This window comes from Saimiri boliviensis, chromosome 7 (genome assembly GCF_048565385.1).
Source record: "Saimiri boliviensis isolate mSaiBol1 chromosome 7, mSaiBol1.pri, whole genome shotgun sequence".
NCBI lineage: Eukaryota > Metazoa > Chordata > Mammalia > Primates > Cebidae > Saimiri > Saimiri boliviensis.
This window is the reverse complement of record NC_133455.1, coordinates 89,990,780-90,012,579: the sequence shown is the minus strand read 5'-3', so window position 1 is coordinate 90,012,579 and position 21,800 is coordinate 89,990,780. Positions and strand designations below refer to the sequence as shown.

General features: G+C 32.8%; 1 protein-coding gene across 22 annotated transcripts in view; it reads right to left on the bottom strand.

The window, feature by feature from the left end:
- CCDC91 (coiled-coil domain containing 91) overlaps window positions 1-21,800 on the bottom strand; it is a 476,760-nt gene that overhangs the window by 375,549 nt on the left and 79,411 nt on the right. For 17 of the 22 annotated variants that reach the window (XM_074402990.1, XM_074402983.1, XM_074402984.1 and 14 more), the window contains 3 exons: window positions 11,259-11,416; window positions 9,793-9,996; window positions 8,665-8,769 (listed from right to left, as the gene is read on the bottom strand). In XM_074402990.1, coding sequence (XP_074259091.1) covers window positions 8,665-8,769; window positions 9,793-9,996; window positions 11,259-11,416 — 467 coding nt within the window. Of the gene's footprint in view, window positions 1-8,664; window positions 8,770-9,792; window positions 9,997-11,258; window positions 11,417-12,317; window positions 15,035-21,800 lie in introns of those variants that run through there. The other 5 variants (XM_074402997.1, XM_074402998.1, XM_074402999.1 and 2 more) reach the window with 3 other exon arrangements.

The window sequence follows — 21,800 nt, the reverse complement described above, 5'->3', positions numbered from 1 at the left end:
ATCAAAAAGAAATGAAGCAATAAAAAAGAAGTCAAGTAAAGACAAATGTAGAAGACAAAGACTATCTAACACACAAATAACAGGAGTCACCATAAGGAAGACACAGTCAGAGAATAAAACAAACATTTAATTTATAATGTAAAAACTTTTTAAAACTCTAAATGAACTGAAACTACATATTAAAAATTCATAATGAAAACCTAGAGGAAGCAACCCAAAATAACCAAAACCAGTATATAACAAGAAACTGGAAAAAAGTTAGATTGGTATTAGACTTTAACAGCAATGTTTTATGCTACAAGAAAATAATGTATTTCAGATATTCATAGAAAGAATAAGGAATTTATATATGAATCACTGTGGAAAGGCCTCCAAGAAATAATCTTAACTAAATAAATATTTATTACACTATTATCTAAATTAGACAGAAGGAATGAGATATATGTATATTTATCACTAGCTTCGGTTTGCATTATAAAATACTCTACAGGGATTAAATCGCATACACACACACACACACAAAAAAAAAAAAAAAAAAAAAACAGGAATTACCTGTTGAAGAAAAAAAGAACTAGGTAGATGTAGCACAGGATGAGGTGTACACTTTTCACTTTATACCTTTATTTACAATATATACAGTTTTTGATGTTTGAATCACTTGAACACATTAACTGATGTGAGCAGTAATTTAGCATTTTTTGAAATTTTCCTGGAAATTATAAATTTCCAGGATTGAAGATTATTGTTCTAAAATTTAAGGACGCCAAATAAGTGAAGCAAAAGAGATAAATGCAGAAATTTGTGAAAACTACTGTATAAAGCAATATTTTCAAGTTTATTACTTGGACCTGAAAGTCTTATTTTTAAAAATATACAAGGCTGGGCATACCAGTTCACACCTGTAATCCCAGCACTTTGGGAGGCCAAGGCAGGATGATCACCTGAGGTCAGGAGTCCAAAACCAGCATGGCCAATATGGCGAAACCCCAGTTCTACTAAAAATACAAAATTTAGCTGAGTGTGGTGGCAGGTGCCTGTAATCCCAGCTACTTGGGAGGCTGAGACATGAGAATTGCTTGAACTCGGGAGGCAGAGGCTGCAGTGAGCCAAGATTGTGCCACTGACTCCAGCCTGGGCAAGAAGAGGGAAACTCTTCTCAAAAAAATAAGTGAATAAATAAATAAACACACACACACACACACACACACACACACACACATTAAAATATCTTAACATGTTACTCTTTTTATGTAAATAATTCTGTTTGTTTTGAATAAACTTTTCTAGACTACATAGACATGTTTTAAATTAACAAATGTAAATGCTGATAATGGCAATGTTTATTATTCTAATATAGTTTGACAAATAGGTCTTCTAAATTTTGGTATTTAACCCATGGACTGAATAATTCCATTATTCAATTAGCTTTGAAATAAATACTATATCTCACCATGATTCATCTCTCACAGTGATTCTCCTTTTATAAAGACTATAACAGAAATATACATTTTCCAACATCAAATCTAATCTGAAATATACTACTAAAAGAAATGCATGTAAAATCAACCAAAATATAAAATCCTTTTTCTTCATTTTTTACAAACATTCCATTTATTAATTATTCTTTCCTTTTTCAGACTAAAATCCTGACGAAGATACATGTTCAGAGTGTTTAGTCATACCAAAAAATATGTGAATAAACAGAATGTCTTCAAGCGATGCTTAACGTGTATTTCCCTCAGTATTTTCCAATCCTACATAAAACCACAAACTATATTTCGGGTTACCTGGGCATAACTGCTGAATTCGCTACATACCATGTTATCAAGCTAACTATTTTGGGTTAGCAAGTAACTGATCTAATCTACCCCTTAACCAAATTTATAAAGCACAATTATTATAGTAGCCTCTAGCCAAGTGCCCAGTGTCCAAAACCTGATAAGTACTTATTTTTAAAGGGTACATGAAAAAATAGAGATTAATATTTATTGGTACTTAAGTAATACAATCTGTGAAATCTGCAACAGAATGTAAGTAGTAGTCTGGGACTGTAAAAATCCATTTATTAGGTAAATTTAAGGACCTCTGAAACACTTTATTTTCATAAAACAGTATTGGTTGTTTTTTTTTTTAATTAAATTCTCAAGACAAATAATCAAGCTGCTGTAGCCAGGAGGCATGGCAATAGAAAACAGAATGTGAAAGAATAGGTTCACTCTTTAAAAACTTACACAGACAATTCCCAAAGCTAGCCATAGATACCAACACTGGCGGCTATCAAAGATGATAATTTTATAACCAGCTGTGTCTGGTAACTGAACTTTTTTAAATGTGGCAGCATGAGGATATGTACTATCTAATGGGCTGCCAAGTTTCCTGAGTGCTTGTCAGAGGTGTTGACCCACTTGTTACGGGAGTCAGAGAAAGAAGACAAAAGAGATTGGAATCCAAGTTATATTAAAATGAGGAGCTCTCTATTCAAGTTTTATGAAAGTCCTTTAAGTAGCTATTTCTGACAAACGCAGCATGACTCACTTTTCTTCCTCTGGTTAGGCTACACACAGGACAGAACAGGAAAGGAGACACAGCACACCCCCATTGTACTACAGAGTTCACAGTATTTATTTCCTTGTTATGGTACATTCACGCCTCTCCACCTATCCTGGTAATCAGACCATATCACATACAATAACACTGTTCAAATTCTCTGTAATCATTAATGTTGTTTTTAAAAAGTTTGTTTAAAGGTTTTACAAACATTCCATTTATTTATTATTCTTTCTCTTGTCAGACTAAAATTCTAACAAAGATACATCCAAATCCTGGCCTAAGTAGAGGAGTAAATTTTTCAAAATCAAAAATTCAGAGCTCAGTATTCTGTAACCAGGTGAAAATATTTAGAATTTTCATAGTAAGGAAAGAAATAAATTTTCCATTTATTTCAGCTATAAATTTTGTTTTCCTTTTTCTATATTGTCCACATTTTCCAGAATAAACATAATATTTTTAGAAATACATACACATACTAACATTTCTTAAGGAGACGGACTTCCCAGCTAATTTAATCTAGTGTTACCTTATTGGACTCCTAAATGTTTTGCTTTATTTAGGATACCACAGAGATGCAGGCACCAGTATACTTTTCCTGTCATCATTAATAAAAGAACTCTTTTCATTTCATTAAGTTACACAAACATTTAAAAGACCTGTATGTTAGATATCTTAATATTTAAAAATTGCCATAATCTACAGAAAATATATCATAAATAAGACCCAATTATCTGAAGGGTGACTGGCAGATCATAAATCTAAACAAGAAATTTAATATATATTCACTGTTTGTATTAGTCCATTTTCACATTGCTGGTAAAGACATACCTGAGACTGGGCAATTTATAAAAGTAAGTGGTTTAACAAACTTACAGTTCCATGTGGCTGAGGAGTCCTGACAGTCATGATGGAAGGTAAAAGGCACATCTCACATGGCAGCAGACAAGAGAAGAGAACTTATTCAGGGAAACTTCCCTTTATAAAACTATCAGATCTCATGAGACATTCACTATCACAAGAATGGCACAAGAAAGACACACCCCCACGATTCAATTATCTCCCACCTGATGCCTCCAACAACAAGTGGGAATTATGAAAGCAACAATTCAAGATTTGGGTGGGGACACAGCCAAATCATATCACTATTTAAAAACTCACTTTGCTAATATTTCATCCTATACATACTTAACATACAGTAGACTCCTTTGACACTCACAAATTTAATCACATTTCCTATTCCTAAGAAAGCATTAGGTAGAAACAACTTTGTGCTAGTTTGAAAGAAGTTTATACTCTCAGAAAGAACTGGATTACAGAAAGGTCAAATAGGGAAGCCAAAGATTTCTAAATTCTTTCTGAATCAGGTCATTACAACACAATGTAAATATTTTTGTTGAAAATACACTTTCAGAATACCTAACATACACACATATATATGCACAAACAATATAAAACAGATACAGAAATTTATGTATTATCTCCCATTTTGAATTATCCATATTTTTATGCAGCCTTCCTCTATCTAGAATGACTCCATGAGAGCTGGTTAACCTGTTCCCACCACCCCCCAAAAAAACCCAACTCAAAGTTACCTGCTTCAAATTAATGTATTTTAACTTTGATATCAATTTCCTGATGTAGTTACAACAAAGAATAACTAAAATTTAAAAAGGTTGCTTTCTATCCTACTTCTCCCTATTGGTCAATAATCACAGCTAAAAAGTTTGGGCATTTTATTAAAACAAATGTAAGAAAACTCTGGAATGAAAAGAGAAGGCTGACCAACTAGGGACCTGGGAATCCAAGGAATGACAAAGCAGTGAGGTCTGTGAGTTTTCTTTTAACCTCATACATCCCAAACTGGGGAGTGGAATGGCCAGCCCAGGAAACACCAATAGGCACAAAAGTCCCAATAAAAGCCAATCCTCTGTAGCAAAAGGGCCATGAAAGGCACAATCTAGCAAGACAGAAAGCTTTTAGACAACAAGTACCCTACACCAGCCAAATGAAATGAAAAAAAAAAAAATTTCCATGGCCCTACCTTTGAAACTTTTAATCAAGAGTAACAATGACTTAAAATACTTTCTTCTGAATAGTCATAGTGTAGGCCTATTAAACAATGTCCCCAATAGGACATTGAAAAGACACACTGCTCACCTTTTTCCTTATTTTCAAGTTTCACCTTTATTTTTAAACCACCTCTGTCACAAAAGGCCAAGCACTGAACCTAGATTTCCACTCTCACCCAGAAACTAATGAAGTGCCCATAGATGATTCTGATGTGGTATCAGAGAGAACCAAGTGGCAGTTTTAGATGGTGAAGGCAGTTTTAGAAATTCTATCCCCATCCAAAAGAAAAACGACTCACTCTCTCCCTCCTTTCCTGTGTCAGAGGAAGCCAAGTAGAAAGCCAGAACTTTTATAACCATCCAGAAGTAACAAGATCTCCTCTACTCTCATAGTAAGGCAGCCATGAAACAGCAATAAGGTGCCTCTCCCTCTCCCAGCCAGGGACACAACTGCTAAAGCCTGTGGGGACCCTGAAATCCCACCTTAACCCAGGAATAAGGTAGTATTCCTCCTACCCAGGGTGTCAAAGGGGGCTGAGTGGAAAACTTGTCATTTTACTTGCACCTGACATTAACAAAATGGTATCTATCTTTTCCCAACCTATAAAGTATCAGATGAGGCCTGCTAAAACACAAGATTTAAACAAGATCCAAGGTGTCATATAAAATAGCTAAAATGTGCAAGATATAATTAAAAATCACTCATCATACTAAGAATCAGGAAAATCTCAACTTGGTTAAGAAAATACTATCAATACTAACACTGAGATGATACTTTTCTAACGAGGATTTTAAGGAATCATAATGAAAATGCTTCTGCAAGGAATTATGAACATGCCTGAAATAGAATAAAAAGTTTCAGCATGAAATGGAAAATATGAAGGAGAACCAAATGAAAATTTTAAAACTGAAAAACAGAATAACCAAATAAAATACAAAGAATTGGCTCATCAAATGAATGGAAGGAACTAAGGATAGAAATGCTTTCTTCAGAGATGGTATGGCAAAATATAAATTGAACAGTACACCTGCTTTAACTTCAGTTTGGCTATGAGACCTGCCAGTACATTTTTCTATAATTTATTTAGCCAAGGTGTTTAACACTCCATAAGTTACCCTTTTATTCCCATGCTATAAAGAGTGAAACCTATTGGTACTAAAATGAAGTCATCTGAAAAAAAGTTCTTTTAAAGTACTGATTCCTACAAAAGGAAGAACTTGTGAATTGAGTACTAGCTTTGAAGACTCAAGTCATCGCTCCTAGATTATCACTATTAATAGAAAAAGAAGTGAGAATGCCAGATAGCATTATATCGGATATTATATAAGATAGCATTTATATCGGTCCTTACTATAAAAAACCCAAAGTGCTATATGTTAGCTCTTACATAGTCTCTCTGATATGTTACCGTTCCCATTAATAGATGAAAAAACTGAATTTTCAAAGATGTCTCATTAAAGGGTCCAGAAAAAGGTATACACTGGAGACAAAAAAAAAAAAAAAAAAAAAAAAAACACAAAGTTATCTCATTATTGAGTACTATGCCTTTTAATTAGTACCGTAATCCCAAGGATGAGGTCAGTAAGTGTGGCTATAGACAAAGTAATTAGTCCTTGGGGAGCAGGATGCATGACATTAGTTCATGTGTTCATTCATCCAACAGTATTCACTGAACATGCACTATATGCCAGGTACTACTTGGAAGGAAAATTCTTGATCTCATGGAACTCACACTTTAGTGGAGAAAAGACAGAAAATAAATCAAAATAAAATAACAGGTAGAAATAAGTGGCATGAGAAAGAAAAATATAAAAAGGGCTAGGGAATGCTGAGCACATACCCAGGGCATATTTTATATAGCATGATTAAGACACGCCTCCACAGGCCAGGCATGGTGGCTCACGCCTGTAATCCCAGCACTTTGGGAGGCCAAGGTGGGCAAATCACAAGGTCAGGAGTTTGAGACCAACCTGACCAACACAGTAAAATCCCCTCTCTACTAAAAATACAAAAGTTAGCAGGGCATGTTGGTGCATGCCTGTAATCTCAGCTACTCAGGAGACTGAGGGCAGGAGAATTGCTTGAACCAGGGAGGCAGAAGTTGTAGTGAGCCAAGATCATGCCATTGGCAACCAAGATTCCATCTGAAAGAAAGAAAAAAAAAAAAAAAAAAAAAAAAACCAGAAACACCTCCACAAGAGTAGCATTTGAGCAAGTATCAGAAGGAAGCCCAAAATCCAGTGAGAGCTATTAAATTTTCAAAAAGTTAATCTGACTCATGTAAATACAAATTGAAAATATACCAAAGATTTATTCTTTTCATTTACTAATAAATTAATCATTTATCTTTGAAGAACAGGATTTATACAGGAAATTTAACAACGTGGAGTGTTAGACTAAAAGCACTAGGTTAGAGACAAAACTTGTTAATATCCTACAGGGTAATTATATTGTTTGAAGTTATCTTTTCTAACAGAATTATTTGCATCTCTTCAGGAGACAAAAAAAATCTATAAATAAATACGTAACTTCACTACATCTGAGACTTTTATTCAACAGTAAACAGTGAATCAAATAAAGTACATTCTCCTAAGTACTCCTGAGGTAGGCATATTAAACAATGTCATCACAGGCGCTGAAAAGACCCACTGCCTGCATTTTTCCTTATTTCCAAGTTTTGTATTTTTTAAAAACTAATCCGTAGGAGGAACAGCATTCCAGGCAGAAATAATGGACTATATCCCTCTAATAGGCAAAGAATGTCCTTTCCCACATGTACTCACATGTTCTTCTATACTTTATTATAAAGCTTGGTGTAAATAAGTATCTGAGGGTAAACTGGAGAAGCCTGAAAATTTATCTTGGAAAGAAAATAGGAATTGAGTCTGGGATATGATTTGAGTTACATTTTTTAAAACACTACTCCTACCTGCTGAATTAAAAACTCATTAAAGAAAAGAACAAGGGTGGAAGCTAGAAGACCACTTAGGAGACTATTACAATGATTCAGGCAAATTAACAAGTAAATATATAATTTGTCAAATGTAAAAGGTGCTAGGAATAAAAATAAAGCAGACTATGATAAGGTGGATGGAGAGGATGTCAGCATTGTTTGGAAAGGCTTCTCTTACAAGGTAATACTTGAGAGACGTGAAGGCTATAAAGAAAACCATGCAGTATCTGAGGGAATCTGAGTACTTCAGACATTAGAAAAAAGAAAAATGATTGAGGAAAAAGAGGCAAGGAAAGGAGAGGAAAAAGGGACTTAATAGAACACAGTTTAAGGACCTGACTTTTAGTGTAGGTCAGATGAGAAGCCACGGAAGGTTTTGAAACAGAAGAATGACAACGACCAGCTTTAAGTTTCAATCAGATCACCGTGGCTGCAATGGGGGAATGGTCTGCACATGGGCAATGACAAAAAGATTAGTTAGAAGACACTTTAGTATTCCAAGAGAGAAGTAATGATAATATACAATAGGTTGATAGCGGTGACCATGATGATAAATTGTTGAAATATGGATATTCTGAAGGTATAGCCAACAAATCCTGCTAAAGAAACAGATATTGAGTAAGTACAAAAAGGAATGAGTAGGTTTTGGTATTAGCAATTAGAAACATGGAGTTGCCATTTACTGAGTTAGGGAAGACTATAGAAGAAATACATAAGGAAATTTAGGAAGAAGCAAAGAGACAATTTATTTAAAAAGTTAAATATCTCAATTCTGGATTACAGGATTCTAAACGTAATTCAAGTGTAATTATTATAACAAAAATTAGAATAACCAGTTCCCAAAATGTATCCATCAGAAACAGTATTTATCAGCAAATTCTTTGAGCCTCAAACTACTAATCCTCAGGGCGGCTCACAGACTCACTTTTCAAAATGGCCATCTTCATTATTTCAAACCATGTTGGTCAGTTTTACATATTTAAGCAAGTATCTAATTCTTCATAAGATACTCATTATGTGCTTTTTGAAATTATAGTAACGTGCTTCATCAAAAGGGCTTACATTTTAAATTTTAAGTTCAATCAGCTTACCTGAAGTTCTTTGTAACTATCTTGAAAAGAAATGGCTTCTTGCTCTTTTTCTTTTAGAAAGCCTTTTTCTAAAACATTATGCTTTTCCATCAATGATTCCACATCCTAAAAGAAAAATCCAAATACAAGCTTTGTAATATTTAATGGCATAAAATTTAATTTTTTCAATGAACATATCAGAAAACATTTATCTGAGAACGAATCCACGGAAAGTATGGTTTAAAATCTAACAATATTATAACTGTTATGCTTAATTCTAATTTCTAGGCCAATATCAAACATGGACATAACAATTACTCATTCCAATACATGAATATGAGCATCTCAACTAATTTCATCAACATAATTGATCTCTATATACACTTTCTATAAATTTGCTAAGCTCTTTTGACAGATACATTCATAGGGAAGAAAGCATAAGTAAAGAATTTACTAAAATGGCGGTATACCTAAGTACTCTTGTCAAATATCCCATGATGCCTGACTTCCTATAGGGAGAAGTTAATGTTGCAAAATTTCACCTATTCATAAGAAGTACAACATTATCTACTTTTTTGTTTTTGTTTTTTTTTTTTTTGAGGCAGAGTTTCGCTCTTGTTACCCAGGCTGGAGTGCAATGGCACCATCTCTGCTAACCGCAACCTCCGCCTCCTGGATTCAGGCAATTCTCCTGCCTCAGCCTCCCGAGTAGCTGGGATTACAGACACGAGCCACCATGCCCAGCTAATTTTTTGTATTTTTAGTAGAGACGGGGTTTCACCATGTTGACCAGAATGGTCTTGATCTCTTGACCTCGTGATGCACCCGCCTCGGCCTCCCAAAGTGCTGGGATTACAGGCGTGAACCACCACGCCCGGCCTATCTACTTTCAAAGTAAATAAAAATAAACCAAAAAAGAAGCCACAGAGGAAAAAACCTAGTAAAAGATATTCATATCTTTAAAAGTACATATGTAAAATCTATTTCTTATCAAAGGCTTTTCCAAGTGATAAGCTCATGACTGTTTTAAAGGAGGGCCATGGGAGAAAGGTATCTTCTTCCTCTGATGAGTTTTTAGGCAGGGTTTGAGATTATATCAAATTTCTAATATTTGCAATTCAAACATTTCTCAGGCAAACACAAATATACCTTTTTAATTCTCTGTTTTTCTTCTTCAGATACTTTGAGTTTAATCTCCAGACTTGAAATTTTTTGCTGAAGCTGTATGTTAGATACATTGGCTCCAGGATCCTCACAATCATCCACAAGTGCAATTGTTCCATTACTTTTTTCATTGGTTAAACCCAATGGAAAAAGTGAGATATCCAGATGAGCGTTTGTTGATTGCTGAATCTAAACCACATTTAGAAAAAAAAAGAAGAAGAAGAAAAAGAAATACAAGAGAAGAAAGTTTACACTATACCAATAATGAAAACATCCAAAGGGCACTAGAAACCACATTTGGAAATTAAGTTGTTTAAAAGGTTCTGAAATTATTTCACCCTTTAAGTAAATCAAAAGAAGACCTCAAACTGTTAACAATTCCATCTTTGCTGTAAGAAACAAAATTTCCTCTTAATTTTAAATCTAAAGTATTGATTATTTTGCTAGCAATGCACTAAAAAGCTTAAAACTTTTTCCTATGTTTAAAAATGTATGAGTAAGGATAGACCTATCTGGTTAACAGTTGTTAAATTACACCGACATAGAATTTGTTTATATTTTGAACTGTAAATCATAAATTTGCAATTTATCAATCACCTCTATTGATAATTACTTTCTCACAAAATTAACAGGTGACTCAAAATTGTGTACAGCACTTTAGAAATTGGCACTACTTCCAGCAGCTAGCACAAATGCCTGGTTTAAAAGTTATTTGAATGAATAAACCTTGTAACTGCTATCTTTTTGGTTTTTACTCTAAAATTGAAACAGCTGCATGAATACCTGAAAATATGTGATAAGATTCACTGAAAAGACACATACTTATCCTTTTTTGTATTATTTTCCCTTTTGTAGCTCAAGATTTGGAATACAAAGCCAAGTAAATTTTAATAAATAAGATACTCAAATCATACTTTGGTAACTAAGGCTACTTAAATATTGTACAATTGTGCCACAAAACAAACATATCTAGTTTTTTGATTTCTAAGTATTAGCATCAAAATTAGAAAACCTATTGCAGAAATACTTCCTTTAGACAAATAGGATAAAAAAGAAATGTTAAAAGCAACAATTAAATTAGCAGGCATTTTTTTTAAGTATGCAAACTGCCTTTAAAACGATGCTTGTCTGGCTGGGCATTGAGGCTCACACCTGTAATCCCAGAACTTTGGGAGGCCAAGGTGGGCAGATCACCTGAGGTCGGGAGTTCGAGACCAGCCTGACCATAAGAAACATGAAGAAACTCCTTCTCTACTAAAAATACAAAATTAGCCAGGTGAGGAGGTGTATAGCCAGGTGAGGAGGTGTAATCCTAGCTATTTGGGAAGCTGAGGCAGGAGAACTGCTTGAACCCAGGAGGTGAAGTTGTGGTGAGCCAAGATCACTCCATTGCACTCCAGCCTGGGCAACAAAAGCAAAGCTCAGTCTCAAAAAAAAATGCTCGTCTTTACCTGTGCTTTAGAAATAGTTTGACTCACAGTGCTGTTCTCTGCATGCGTATTCTCTGATGATAAAGTAATGGCATCAGAAGAGAGGCAGCCAATGGCAGAAGAGTGGTCATGGTCCAGTACAATCTCAGGAGAAGATGGTGAAAGATGGACTCCAGATACTAAAGAAAAACAACAAAAAGGATAGGATTATTAAAGAGAAACAGAAGAAACAGGTTGAAGGGAAGAAAGAGCCGAAACAGAGAAAAGGAAAAACGTAACAGAGAAAAGTAAAAGCAATGAGAGTGAAAAATCAGTATTCTATGACTATTCCTCAGGGCCCAATCTCTGAAAGCTAAAACTACTGTTTTTAAATTTAACATGACATTTCCATGTGAGACCCAGGCAAACAAAATAGTTTTATAATGTCTTAGTGTTTACATACTAACACAGTACCATAAGAAGTACATTTCCAACATAGAGAAAATACTCATATATATTATATATTCATTCACTTCATTCAGAAAAATCCATTTAATTTTAAAAAGCACTAGAGTGCCTACCAGTGCCAGTCATAGGTATTAGGGACTGAAGAGACAGCAGTGAGCAAGACAGATGCACTCATGTATTCAGTGGCTTTATGACTCAGTAGGCAAGTCAATCAATTAATATTTATTACAATAAAATGAGTAAGAGAAAAGAACAATTACTTTGAAACAACTAATCCAACACTATCTGCATTAAGGTCTTCTTTTGCAACAACCAAAAGATTTTTCATGTTATTGTCAACATAGAAAAATAACAATTTTTCTTTTCTTTTTCAATTAGCTTCAAAAAAATCATTAGATTGTGATTAGACCTCAAATATAAAGGTCCTAAAAGGAAAGCCAAATATCAAATAGGACATAGGACAAAAGTACGGATATTAACAAGATAAACAGGTTGTATACATATTATTTGATTTTTAAATGTTCTTTCTAAAAATTCAAGTATGTTTGGATTATGTGTTTTAAAATTTAAGGAGAGTGAGTCATTTTTTGCTGCAGCCCATTTATATGTTTTGACTTTCTAAACTATAAAGACCTTTATTCCACATTGGCATCAGTAGCAACGTCAGTGAAGTTCTACCATAAATTCTGGAAGGCAGCTCACAATGGAAATTGAATGTTTCCCTGAAGAAAGACATTTATAAGGCCATTAGATATTAAACTAACAAATATATCAAGTTGTGATTGATATTCTAAGGGTTCATTTATCTTATACACATTTCAATTATGCAGCAATATTGTATTTTTGAGGTATCACCTGCCACACTATATAATTAATATAGTCTAGCTTCACCCATAGGCATTTCAATTCTTTAACTCAAATACAGAAACCTGAAATTTTAATTTATGTTTGAACTTGGTATCCTTACTTCAGAAATTTTTTTTTCTAATCTTCACTATTCTATAAAAGTAGATTTAATAGTACTTGATTAATAGTATGTCTGATAGGACAAGTAGTATCTTCAATAACAGATCCAATGGAGTGATGAGGATTGGGTCAAGGAAGAAGAAAATGGAGACAGGGATTATGAACTGTTCAAGAAGTTTTTTCTATTCTATAAAAGTAGAATACTGAAAAGAGTTCTTCAAAATGTCAAAATATTCCCATTTCTAATTCTGTATTATAATTTATGACAAAAATATTACTAATTAGTTTTTAAAGGAATGAAAGTAATTACTATGGTGGAGTGAGAAGGAATACAGCCTTATGATTAAGAGCATAGACTCTAGAACCACACTGCCAGACCAGTTACAGAACAATGGGCAAGTCACTGAATTTCTCTGTGCCTCAGTTTCCTCATCTAGAAGATGGGCAGAGATTTCGCTAAGGTTCAAACTGTGTAAAACATGTAAAGCATTTAGGATAGTGTTGGTATTTTATTGAAGATTAAAATTTATAGGGCAAGTATATTTAAAGGTATATATGTGACTATGATCCTGTATTCAAGAAAAGTAACAGATTCATGCTGATCTAACACCTATTTTAATAATTTATGTTATTCATATTTATAGGCATTAGATGTCATGCTGTCACAAGTTAAATTCTCATCTGTAACATTAAATGTTCAAGTGTATCATGTTAGGGAAAAAGAAAGGAAAGTGAGTAGAATACAGGAAGAGTGGGAGCAAGTGAGAAAGAAAAGAGGAAAAGAAAGAAAAGAGAGGGAGAGGTTGAAGGACAGCAGAGAGAGAGAATGAAAGTACCCTGAATCTCATACTAGCTACTACTACACTATGACCCTTTCTCTTCATAACCAAAGTTCTTAAACAGTTCGTAATCCCCGTCTCCATTTTCTTCTTCCTTGACCCAATCCTCATCACTCCACTAGATGTTATTTATGATACCACTTGTCCTATCAGATACTATTAAATCAAATAAACACTTCTGATCTCATCTTTCTTTAGTTCACCAGAGAACATGATAATGACTCTCCATTTTTTTTTTAAACTCCTTCTTTGGTGCCTGTTACACATGATCTACTAGATTTTTTTTTTTTTTTTTTTTTTTTTTTTTTGGGAGACAGAATCTCGCTATGTCGCCCAGGCTGGGGTGCAGATTTCAGCTCACTGCAACCTCCACCTGTGCTGTTCAAGCAGTTCTGCCTCAGCCTCCTGAGTAGCTGGGATTATAGGCATGCGCCACCACATGTGGGTAATTTTTGTATTTTTAGTAGAGACAGAGTTTTCCCCATGTTGGTCAGGCTGATTTTGAACTCCTAAGCTCGTGATCCACCCGCCTTGGCCTTCCAAAGTGCTGGGATTACAGGCGTGAGCTTGTAATCCCACTGCACCTGGCCGATCTCCTTGATTTCTACCTAATACCTTAACTACTATTTCCTTGATTCCTTTTCAGCCTTTTCTCCAATAAACTTCAAGTTTCATTATTTCCTATATCTTTTGATCTTCTCACTGTACACAATATTCTAGATTACCACTTTCAAAAGCCATTATTTAAACTACCACCTCTAAGCTAATGATATCCAAATCTACATCTCCAGTATAAATTACTCTGCAGAACTCTAGATCTATATACTCACCTTACTACCAGATAGTTCCAGTAAGCTGCCCAACAGGTACACCAGACTTATCCTTCATCTTAGATAAACCTGTTTTGCTTCATGTTTTTCATCTCAGTTAATGATACCTCAAAAAACCATTTGTTCAAGCCAGAAATGATACAACTAAGTGCTAACTTCACTCCAGTCACACCATACTACTAAACATTCCCTGACTAAGTCATGTTTGTTCAATACCTCTGTGACCTCACAATATGATTGTCTAGGTAACAGCCATAGGCACTGGAGTCAGAAATTGACTCAAATTGAAACATTAACAATTTATGCATAATGTAACCTTAGGCAAATTACAATAATTCTCTAAGCCAAAGTTTTTTCTTCTGAAAATGGGGAAATAGGTAGCTCAAAATGATGTTATACAGCTTAAATGAGATGATGTATACCAACCACCAGCTCAGTGACAGGTACATGGTAAACATTCAGTAAATGGAAGTTGTCACGGAAGTTATCAGTTGGCAACATTCAAAACAAGCTTTTCCAGCACAATATAATTCTAACTTTCCATTGTCTATTAAGATACTACAATATTTCTAAGAAATAGTGACAAATCATATGGGATACATTTAAAGTAGTAATTAGAAAGAAAACTTTATAGCCCTGAACACTTCAATCAAAAAACAATGAATTAAATTCCCAGCTAGAACTAAAAAACAAAAAAGAATATTAAAAGAGTAAAACAGGGAAATAATAAAAATACTGCATTCATTGAAGTTTATTAATAAGAAAAAAAGAGGACATATAATTAATCAAAATCATGGATTTCAAATGAAAATTAAACAAAACAGTAGCTAACAATAAAAGGGAAAGTACTTAAGTACACAAAATTAAATGACAAGAAGAAAATAGCTATTAAAACAAAAGAAATTAGAAAGTAATAAGGCTCTTCTACAGACTTCTAAGCAAATCAAACATTTAGAAAAATGGAAAAATTCCTACAGAAATGTAGTTACTAAAAGTTGATGTTATATATTTTCTTGTGAAAAAAATAAAGTTAGGCAACTACTCCACAAAGAAAGCATTAGGCTCAGATTATATCAAGAGGATTTCTACCAAACATTCAAACACTAGTTAAACCCAATATTCTAAAATTGAAAAGGAAGAACACTAAAAATGAAGGAAAACTTCATTAGTATCACTAAAATGTAACGTAACATTAATAGATAGTAACACCTTATAGAGACATTAAAAATCAGAAAAATTCAAGATTTTCAGATTAGAGTTCACTTATAAATAATGAAGTATATGTTCTAAATAAAATATTAGCAATATGAATCCAATACCATATTAAAATGATATGCAATGAACCAACAGAACTTACTCCAGGAATCCAAGACTGGTTATCTATCACAGAATTCATTAATATTCCAAATTAAAAGACTTAAAGAGAAACATTATCTCCAAGACTCTGGAAATGCCTGTGATAAAACTGAACACCCATTTCAGTTAAAAACAATCAGGAAAACAGAAACTGATGGATACTTTCTTAACATAATAAAATATGTAAACCTCAGCCCTAAGGGCAGCATCTTAAGAGGAAAAGATTAAAGGTGTTTCTGTAAAGATCAGGAATAAGATAAGGATGCCTACTATCCCTATAACTTTAAACCAATGCAATTAAACAAAAGAAATAAAATAGCATAAAACAACAATTTCATGTTCCTATCATGAGAATACATTTAAAATTAACTCAAATAATAAAAGCATTCAGAAAAAAGCAGGATATAAACTTACCAAGCAGAAATCAATATAATTCATATGTAAAACAATAACCATTTAGAGAATATAATGGTAGAGACAAAACTTTTTCACTGCAATAGACACAATACAGTACATAAGAATAAATTTAGCATGAAATAAGGAAAACTTTAAAACACTCCTGAAAGACACAAAAAATAGACCTAAACAAAGGTAAATTATATCTCTTGTAATAGGACAGAACATCTAGAAATCATAAAGATTCCAGTCCGTTCTTAGTTAACTTTTATATAGGCTTAACACAATCCCATTAAGTTTTTTATAATGAAGCTAGATAAATGGGCATTAAATGTCTCATGAAAAAAGTGAATTTCAAAGAACAGAACAAAACTAAAAGAAAAACTGTATGGGGAATACCATTCCCTATTATTAAAATATACTAAATTAAACTAAATTAAAACATACGACTATCTTATTAAAATATGCTGTATTAAATTAAGTTACAGAACCTGTATAAAAAATATTTTATAGAGGTATATTATTTGGGGTAGCAATTAACAGACCAGAACACATCAGAAAGTCTAAAAATAGATCCAAGCATGTGATAAAAGCAGCATTTCAAATCACTGAGTCAAAGATGGGCTTGTTAATAAATAGTGCTAGAAAAATTGACTAGTTGTTTGGAAAATATGTATTAAATAAAATTAAATTCATATCTCACATCACACACACACAAAAAAAACTCCAAATAGGATCAGGGATCTAAACAGTTTAAAAATGAGATCATATACTCTAGGAGAAAACATGAGTGAGTTCTTTACCTTAGACATAAGAAAGGGCTTTCTAAGTGTGGCTAGATTATACATACAACACAAGGAAAGACTAATTTCAATATAGAATATACAAAACAACAGTAAACCTTAACAGATGCATTCAACAGACTGGTTTGCAGTGAATTTTCATTTCTTTCCTTCTCACCCTCTTGTAAAAAGCCCAGCACTTGATTACTTTAAATGTTCTGGATTTGTATCTGTTTTTATTAGCCAGTTAGTGGGATTTTATGCCAGTTGTTAAAATGAGCATCGATGTACCCATTTTTTTTTAAATAGCAAGGCACAGCCTTTTCCCAAAACTGTCATCTAATATTTGTCATTCCAGTTTGAATTAACGTGCTGAGCATTTTTTAAAGGAAGCTTTGTAATAAAACATTCTTAAAAAGTGAAGAAAAAAAATAAACATTTTTTTCTGTCAAGAATTACCCTAAAAAATATAAAAACTAATAAACTAGGAAAAAAAAACTAATATGTATAATATGTATCACAGATAAGGGCCAATATTCCTAATAAATAAAGAACATTTCAAACCTGGTTGTGGGGGGCGGTGGGCAGAGAAGGGTTGAAGGAAAAAAAATATTCTACAGAATAATGAGCAAAAGATATGAACAATTTACCAAAATGAAAATATACAAAAGGCCCTTAAATACATGAAAAGATAAAGATACATACATCTACTTATTTGCTGTGAAGGAATCATATAAAGGATAAAGCCAAAAACAAACAGGACTGATAGTGGAAGACAGACAGGATTGAGGTAGAAAGAAAAGAAATGAATGGCAAGAAATCTCTCTTCTCCAAATATAGGTTTTAATACAGTTCAACTTTTGTCACCATATTAATGTTTCTCATGTTCAATAAAAGAAAAATGAAATCAACACGCAGGGGAACGAAAAATCCTAAAACAGGATACAAAGAACTTGCAAATGAATAACCTGATCACATAACACAGTATGAGAGTACGAAGGGTAAGAACTAACCCAAGTTACTACTACAGGACATAGTACTTTGACTGAATGCCCTCAGTGTAAGAACAAGAACAGTGCTAAATAAATACTAAGGAGAATAAAAAAACAATGAGAAGGAAAAAGAAGAAAATGATAAAGCACATGTGGTAAAATGTTAACCTTTGAAGAAAATGAAGAATATATGGGAATTATTTGTCCATTTCTTGAAGTTTCTCTGTAAGTCACAATAAAAGTAAAGAGGAAACAACAAAAGAGAAATTACATAATAAAAATGAAACAACACATCTAAAGAATTACTCATCAGAGGAAAAATAACTTGATCTCAACAAAATCCTTCCCTAGGCAAAACCGCTAAACAGATTTGCTACCACTAAAACTATATATTGGAATGTTTCCAGCAGTTACTGTTCATAACAGCAAATAAGTGGCAACAGTCTAAATACCTATTCACATTAAATGGGTACCTGAGTTGTGGCATAATCATAAACTGGAATATTATTAAGCAGTGAAAATGAAGAAACAACAGATGTATGAAACAACATGGCTGAATCTTAGAGACAAAAATTTAGGTTAAAAATACAAACCCTGAAGACTGAACAGTGTGAACCCATTTTTATAAAGCACATAAACAAGCAAAACTCTTATATAATAAACATGCACATACACACACTTTTTTTTTTTTAACAAAATCAAGGAAATGCTAACATAAAACTGAGGACAGTGGTTTCTCCAGGGACAAAGGCAAAGAAATAGGATAAAAGAAAAATTATAAAATTGGTAACAAACACTCTAGTTCTTAAGTTAAATAGATTCATGCTTGTTATTTTTAAATATAACAATGAAAAAATAAAAATAACTATACCTCTTACAAATATAAGACTTTTGTTTCAATATCCTTCCTAATTGGAATAATCAACCCCTGGAGTTCTGTCAACCCCCCAATCAAAGCATGCTCTGGGTTAATAGGATAGGAAAAGATCCAACTTCAAAGTAAAGACTAACAGAAGCCAACTAGCTTTTGGAAGAAAAAAAAAAAAAAATTAACAATCAGCAACGGACCAATAAACATGAAATTTGGAAGTATAACCCTTTCTGGCATCCTGCTAATCAGACCAACATGACACATGTGAAGCTGAACATAAAGTGTCTACAATTCATATGCACTTTCAACTTATGTGGCATCAGTGGAATTTTCAGAAAGTTGAATTTGATACCACGTTTACTAAGTGTTTCATTAACCACATCCAATTTTCAAAATAAAATGGGAAAACAAATGAATAGCATCTGTGAAAGAAAGGATAGCATATAACTTTTCTCTAAATGAGAACTGGATTTTTTTCAGTTAAACCTCTACATTTTTTGCTATGCTATAATTCACATAGTTTCTCTAATTTAAGGTGACTCCCCAACCCCTAGGAAAAAATCTGTACTGGTGAATATTGTTCACACACATAGACACAAAATATTCTTTTATAGTAATGATGGTATACATGTTTTAGATGTGTGTGCTTAATGAGAAATTGTAAACATAATTTTAAAATTATGAATTCTAGTATGTAAAATATAAATATCTTCTCACTTAGTCAAGGTACAATTTTTAAAGTTTCAAAAGTGCTTACAGTATTCTTTGGTCTACTAAAAACTGTCTAGTGTCAGTCGTCATGCCCAAAATCTTTAAATTCGGGAGATCAGGTGTACCCAACAACACCTATTTCCATGAAAAAACAGCCAAACATTTTTTTAAGAAGTAGAAATCTATAAAATGTTGTTTCTTTGGGTATGGTATTTGTTTGCTTTTAAGGCTTACACAAGAGTACAGATGCAATTTGCTTCATTTTAAATGTGAAATTCTCGGTTTTCTAAGATTTAGAGAATACGAAGTCCGCACAATACTCCATCACAGCTACAAAGCAAATCAAAAGTGCAACGAAAGGCAGTTCTTCATTTTAAGTTTGTAAGGGTAACTAGCAAGTCATTTGGACATACCATTTTTCATTGACAGGCCTCTTCTAAAGCACAAAAAGCTAACTATGTCAAAACACAACACAGCAAAGCACGAAGTTTCTAAACAATATGCAATTTTTTTCCCAGTAATTCTGTTTGTGGTCATTTCTGTTTCATTTTACATAAACATAGTAACTCTCGTAAATTCTAAGTAAGAAATAGGTATAAATAGCCATGCACTTTTACATACACCAAAAAAAAAAAAAATGTTTATCTCTGTTAATGATTAAAATAATTCAAGAATATGCCAATAAAATAATGATTTTTATAACTTGTAACTTAGTTTTGGCCTTTAATTTTCATTCAAACACCCTATTATCCAATGCAGGTCCTTGTTTTTTATCCCATTCTTTCAGCTTTTAGGTACTTTTAGAGGCTGGTCACTATCTGCTTTTACAAACTGTCTACACCTCTGATCCCCAAATATACTTTCAGGTCTATGTTGTTGAACCCATATCTTCCTGCTCAATGCTCATTGTGGACATCTTTGAAAATCACTCATGTAGGGAAATCACTGTTACATAAAACAAAGAATTTGCAAGTGCTTATGGACAAAAAAATTGAAACTAAGTGTACAGATTTCTTTTAAAACTTATCGACAATGGTAAAAGTCAGTGTTTAGAAAATCACTGTTTCTATCCAAGGAAGGTTCATTACAGGAAATGACCCTCCATATATAATGTATAGGTTTATATATTATATGTGTAGATATATAGATGTAATATAATGGATTTTAGGATATATCTAAGATATCTAGGTGGGAAATTGAAGGAAAAAACATATAATAGCTTTTAAAAGGCCAAGATGGAGGAACACAAGAAACAAATTCCTTAATAGAATGATTATAACATTAAAATTTCTACCATTTTAGTTATTCTCTATAGTTACTGGCATACTATAAATAAAGACTCTACCCCTACTTGCTTCTTTGAGGAATAACAGTGTGTTCCTGAAGAATGTCTGAGTGACACTGTATACCACAAATTGTAATGGTCAAATTTTGGAATTATCCAAATAACAAAAGAAATTGTTTTCATTTCTAATAGAGATGCAGAGGAAAGGACCTTGTAATTCTTTATTTGCATAGTCAACACAAAATTATATAATATAAACATAAATATAAATTTTTGAATGGGAAAATTAAAACATAATAAGCTATTTCATTCCCCACTGCTTCAATATCACGGCAAGAAGAAAATACCACAGCATCCAAAAATAAATAAAAGCAGCAATAAATTAACAAAGTAAAATAAAATAAAAAAGATATAAGGAATCTAAAAAGTTTGAAGAACGTAGAAGAAACATTTCAAAATCAAACCTTTTATCCAAATTTACTATCTAAAAATTTAAGTTTTTTTCTTTAATTCTTGCTCACACTAAGTGAACAAAATTCTAAGCAATTTCTGAAGTGAAAGAAAAAAAGTATATCACACCTTAATTTAAAGTGATATGTTTGAAACACATCATTTTAAATTAAGTCTCCTGAGTCTCTGGAAACTAGATCCTTAAGAAATCTCTTTAAACTCATTAGAACATAATGACATACTTAAGAAAAAAGTGCCTGTGTTCTTTATCAGACTCATTTATCTAATCACTCATTCAAAATATAATTGTAGAACAACATTATATTCAAGACAGTATATACACACTAACAGAAGATACAGAGCAATCCTTCAAGTTTGAAATTTGAAAACTTTATCCTGAGAATATCACATCGGTATTGAAATAATAAAAAAATAAATAAATTACTATCTAAAGTACTTAATTGTTAGGTATCATGGAAAGACAACATTGTTTCTAGTTTGGTATCACCGTTGGAACACTCCAAATAGCAAATGATTAAAACATTAGTGTGCTATACATCACAGGTGTTCAATAAATCAATTCATTTTTAAAATTTCATTTAGATATTTCTTGAAAATATTTTAATATGTTAACATAA